This window comes from Peromyscus maniculatus, chromosome 12 (genome assembly GCF_049852395.1).
Source record: "Peromyscus maniculatus bairdii isolate BWxNUB_F1_BW_parent chromosome 12, HU_Pman_BW_mat_3.1, whole genome shotgun sequence".
In the NCBI taxonomy this organism is placed as follows: Eukaryota; Metazoa; Chordata; class Mammalia; order Rodentia; family Cricetidae; genus Peromyscus; species Peromyscus maniculatus.
The window spans coordinates 7,437,865-7,443,864 of NC_134863.1; the positions used below are offsets into that span (position 1 = coordinate 7,437,865).

Here is a 6,000-nt window from a genome sequence, read left to right on the forward strand (position 1 = left end):
ATATACCTCAAGTCCCAGAAATACCACTCTTGGGAATGTACCCAAGGAATGCTCAATTATACCACAAGGACACATGCTCAACTATGTTCACAGCAGCATTATTCATAATAGTCGGAAACTGAAAACAACCGAGATGCCCCTCAACCAAAGACTGGATAAAGAAAATATGGTACATTTACACAATGGATTACTTCTCAGCAGTGAAAAAACAATGACATCATGATATTTGCAGGCAAAAGGATGGAACTAGAAAATATCACCCTGAGTGAGGTTACCCAGACTCAGAAAGACAAACATAGTATGCACTCACTCATAAGTGGATACTGAATGTAAAACAAAGAATAATCAGACTACAATCCACAGCTCCAGAGAAGCTAGGAAATAAGGAGGACCCTAAGAGGGATGCATGGAATACCATGGGAAGGGGAAACAGATGAGATATCAATGAGTAAACTGGGGATGCGGGGGAAATAGAGGGGAGGGGATGGAGGATGAGAACGTGAGGGATCAGGATGGTTGAGCTGGGGGAGAGATGAAGTGGGAGAGCAATGAAAGTGATATCTTGGTAGAGGGAAAGTGATATCTTGGTAGAGGGAGACATCATGGGGATAGGGAGAAATCTGGTACTAGGGAAATTTCCAAGAACCTACAAGGAACACCCCAACTTAGACTACTAGCAATAGTGGAGAGGGTGCCTGAACTGGCCTACCACAGTAATCAGATTGGTGAATACCCAGCTGTTCTCATAGAGCTTCCATCCAGTAACTGATAGAAGCAGATACAGAGATCCACAACCAAGCACCAGACTGAGCTCTGGGAGTCCAATCAAAGAGAGGGAAGAGGGGTTATATGAGCAAAGGGGGGGGGGTCAAGATCATGATGAGGAAATCTACAGAGACAACTTAATCAAGCTAGTAGGAACTCATGAACTTTAGATCAACAGCTGTGGAACCTGCATAGTACCAGATTAGACCCTCTGCAGACAGGAGACACTTATGTAGCTTGGTCTCTTTGAAGGGCCTCTGGCAGTGTGATCAGGATCTATCCCTGGTGCATGATCTGGCTTTTTGGAATCCATTACCTATGGTGGGATGCCTTGCTCATCCTTGATGCAGTGAGGGAGGAACTCGGTCCTGCCTCAAATAAATGTACCAGGCTTTGCTAACTCCCCATGAAAGGCCTTACCCTTTTGGAGAAGGTGAAGGAGAGTAGATTGGGGGGGCAGATGGAGGAGAGCTGGAAGAGGGATTGTTGGGAGCCTAAAGTTGGATGACTGCGCTCTGACCTTTCTTGCTTGGATGATCTGATGTAACTACACCCTTGACAACCGTTACTAAGTTACAAAAAACAACAACTCCTGGAAAAAAAACACAAAATGTACCTTTAGATTAATATACTTTTAGAATAACTTCCTTGAACATGTTCAGGTTGGTCAGTTGCACAAGCTTTGGACCAAAGAGACCTTGCCTTCAGAAGAGACCTCACCCTGATCCTATTCTTCTATTCTTTAGAAACTTTCCACCCCCTCCCTTTCCCTATTCGTTTCTCCTATCTACCAGCATATGTAAACCTGCTTCCCCTTGCAATAAATGAGACCTTGATGGAACTCAGACTGACTTTGTCCTTTTTACACGCTTGGTTTCCTTTCTCTCTCACCCCCATTGGTCTTTCAGGAGGTGCCTCCTTGAGTCACACCTAATAACCTGGCCTGCTGGACGGGTCAAGGGATGAGAGGGGGATCTGTGGATGGTATATAAAATGTAAAAATATTATCAATAAAAATGTTATTAGGATTGATTAACTAGAAAAAAGGCATAATTGCTTCTTTTATGTCTATATCATCAAGCCTTTGAAGTTCAATTATTAGTAGAAATTTTATACTGCATTTGATGTTCTAAGTATATTTTCCAGAATATTCTTTCTCAATATTTTGTGCACAATATATCATAGTAAAATTCACAAAACAGAACTTGTGCTAAATTTTAAGTTATTTCTTTTATTTTTAAATTGTAATATAGTTGTATCATTTCTACATTCCCTGTCCTCCTTCAAAATTCTCTTACATATCCTTCCTCACTGTCTTTCAAATGACTGACTCTTTTTTCATTAATTGCTCTTACATGTAAAATGCTTTCTTCCTTTGTTTTGATTTTCTTCAAGCATATTGTTACTAATGAAAATGTACAGTTTTCCCAGGGGTATTGCAGATAAACCAACTTATTTATAATCACACTGCCAGTGATTGATTGTATTGGCAATAGTTTCACTATAACATATACACTTCCATAAACATTATGGGTACTGAGAATCTTCATATAGAGAAGGTGTTCAGTTATAAAATTCTGACAAAAACCTACTTAAAAAGAAAGAGTAACAAATTTTTCATTAATTAAAATCAATAGCATAAATAATTTATCATCATTGCAAAACATAGTGAACTACAATCACAGAGTATAGAAGTTGAAAGTTCTATAAAGTGATGAAGGTAATCAAATAAACCAGTAAGCAGTACGAAATCAACAGAATCATGAAGCTCAAAATCCCATATTAAGGTCTTTTAAAAAAAAGTGTGTGATACAGAGGGGGAGTGTGCGGCACCCGTCAATAAGGACCACTCCTAGCCTACAGCAGAATTGTAACATGCTGAGATGTACTATGGTCATTGTAGAAGATGATACCACAAAAGACAAACTAGGGCATTTCCATCAATTACAATTTTATATGATGTCTTCTTTAAATTACTTTCTGTATGTTATTCATACCACAGCAGTTATTTAAAATACTGGTTGTGATATGATTAAAATTATCCCCAGAAAATATTGCTTTCTGCTTCTTTGCTACTAGTAAAGCATATTAATCAGTGTTAGTGGGAATATTTGTTTCTCTGCATTGTTTTGGAGAATTGCTAGAATAGATTGTGCACATAATTCTACAATATGTATAGAACATATACGTACATTAAAATTTTTTCAGAGTCATCTCAGATAATACCTTTTTGTTGCCTTAGCACAGCATAGCATGACTTTACCATGGGGCACCTGAATATGCATATAGATATATGTCTGTGTACAATTACACATTATTCTCAAGTAAATGGGTAAACCAAGCTAAGAAAGTGAGTTTACAAAACACAAAAAATGGAGGCATTTTTCTATTCATTTTTTATTCAGAAAATTATTTTGGATGATGTTTTTCATAGCCATGAGGACATCTTTATTCCTAAAGCTGTAGATTATGGGGTTTAGGGTGGGTGTCAAGATGGTGTAGAATATCGCCAGGAACTTGTCCTGGCCTGGAGTGTGGTATGAGCGAGGTCTCATATATGTGAAAATGAATGGCCCATAGTACATTATGACCACAACCATGTGGAAGGAGCAGGTGGACAAGGACTTCTGCCGGGCCCCTGATGACTGCATTTGGAAGACAGTGAGGAGAATTTGCACATAAGATATAGAGATCACAGAAAATGGGATCAGCAGAAAAATAATGCCACTCACATAAACTCCTCGTTCATAGTGGGATGTGTCTACACAGGACAACTTCAACATGGCAGGGACTTCACAAAAAAAGTGATCAATGGCCCTCGAGTGACAGAAGGGAAAGTGGAGGGCAAAAGATGTGTGGACTATGGAGTTAAGGATCCCCACAAGCCAGGCGCCTGCAGCCAGGAGACTACTGGTGTTGTCCCTCATCAGCACAGGGTAACGGAGTGGGTGGCAGATGGCCACATATCTATCATAGGACATGGCTGCCAGGAGAAGGCACTCACCACCTAGCAAGGTGAGGGACAGAAATATCTGGAAGCCACAGCCTGCAAAGGAAATAGTTCTGCTACCTGACAAATAGTCAGCGATCATTTTAGGCACAATGTTGGAAATGTGCAAGATATCCATGAAGGAGAGATGGCTGAGCAGGAAATACATTGGCGTGTGGAGTCGAGACTCACTGTGGATTAGGAGGATCATGAGGGCATTTTCTGTTATAGTCATGTCTTGCGGGCCGCAGAAATATATCATAAGAACTCAGCTGGTTATGGCAAAGTCACTACCTGGAGGGATCAGGGAATTCCTCCAGAGGAAGCCAAATCCCAAGGAGTTTTTGGTGTTACTTGGCTTGTTATATATCAGCTGTATTCTGTTATGAAAATCATGTGTGCCTTCATAGTTTTCCCAATTGACTTTCCCCTAAGAAGGACTAACAGTGTAGACTGATCACTCTCTGGACATACACATTCCAGGTATTTGGAGAACAGCCTCAGGAAAGGCTTTCTCTGGAACCAGTTATCTCCCTTAGCCACTTTCAAGGACTACAGGAAACACCACCCAGGTGGACGCCCAACTGCCAAAGACTAACAATGATAACAGCCCACCTGAAAGTCTCCTGACTTAAATTCCACAAGGAGACACCACCCAGGGGGGCGCCCAACTTCCAAGGACTAACAAGTGATAGCAGCCCACGTACAAGTCTCCTGACTTACAGTAAATTCACAAGAGGACGCCGCCTAGGCCAGGTGGACACTAAGTAATAGTTTTACACAATTTAGCTTAGGCCCTTCTTTCTTACAGCCTTACTAACTTTATAGACCTCTAACTACTTACCTAACCACTTCTAGGAATATTTAGATAAACTTCTGTGCTAACAGCTATGCTCAGCCAGAACTCCCAGTTCAAACCTCCCTGTATCACCAGAGGCATCTAGCTGTACACAGGTTGCCTAGAGACTGAGCACACTTTCCCCCACCCTGCAGTAAACGGCAGACAGCTTGAACAGATAGGAACCACAGGAAAAAAGAAGACAGTTTTATTTTCTCCCATTGACCTAGCAACTTATAGATTTTTAACATCCTTTACCAAACACATTTAAGGTTATAGTTATGCACGTAAGACCCCTCTTCTTAGATATTACCCATATTTAGCCTTTAGTTAATTCATTAGTCACTTCCCCTTTGGGTCACAAATGGTAATTAACAACTAGTGCCCCTCTTTGTAATCCTTATCAACCCTCCATTTGATCCTGATAGCGGACACTCACTGCCTGAGGAAGTTCAGGCTGAGTGTCCTGGGTGGAGGGGAGGATCGTGATTTTGGGGAGATATATAACTGTAAAGCAGAGGACAGGAGGGAAGAGAAGAGAGAAGAGAATGGAAGAACGAGATGGGTAAGAACTTGAGAGGAACAAGCTGAGATGGGGAAGAACTAGATTGAAGAGCTAAAAGAGAGGACTAGAGGAACGAGATGGAAGATGAGGAAGAGCCAGATGGGGAAGAACAAGATGAGGAAGAGCCAGATGAGAGAGAAGGAGACGGGAGAGGAGATGATATGGGAAGGAACAAGATGGATGAGAACCTAGAAGGGGCAGAACTATATGAAGGAATTAAGATAGAACATAGAGGGGACAGTAGATAAATATAGAGAAATCAGGCAAGAAAGGAGCTAGACATGAGAACAGAACTGAAGCTGTGTATAAAGGATGTTATGCCAGAGGAATTAAAGCGAATGGATCAAAGAACTCTGAGTGCGTAGACTGATTTACCGACCCTAAAGAATAGATCCTCAGCTGGTTGATAGAGCCTTCCGCGGACCCTGGGAGGGGACTATCGAGGGGCTGGACCCCCATAGTCCTCGTTAGTCATGATAAAAATGAAAAATATAAATGAGAAAAACACCTGGCTGGTTTGTGAAGAAGAGAACAGTCCCAAAAGGATGAAGTCACTGCTAAAAGTGTGGTTCTCATGTTCCATCTTGGCTCCTCCTATTTTACCTACAAAGAGATGATTATTTAATGAGGAAAAAGTACTAAAATCTTATGCTCACTTATATATGTTTACATAATAAAATGAGTTGATATACAATTTGTATTTACCATTAAGTGCCTCATAGAGGGTCTCAGAGTGGGTATATAAGGCAAAGCATATGTTTATTTGTTCTAACTAATTATAATATTTAGTGTGGAATAGACCTTTTATATTATAGATTCCATATGCAATTACTTGAGTCCAGT

General features: G+C 40.8%; 1 protein-coding gene across 1 annotated transcript; it reads right to left on the reverse strand.

The window, feature by feature from the left end:
- Window positions 1–3,155: 3,155 nt before the first annotated feature.
- On the reverse strand, window positions 3,156–5,740 carry LOC102916625 (olfactory receptor 2AJ1-like). Its single transcript, XM_076548535.1, has 2 exons — window positions 5,633–5,740; window positions 3,156–3,989 (listed from the first exon to the last, which is right to left on the reverse strand). Exons 1-2 carry the CDS (start codon window positions 5,738–5,740, stop codon window positions 3,156–3,158), a joined length of 942 nt encoding a protein of 313 aa, XP_076404650.1.
- Window positions 5,741–6,000: the final 260 nt, after the last annotated feature.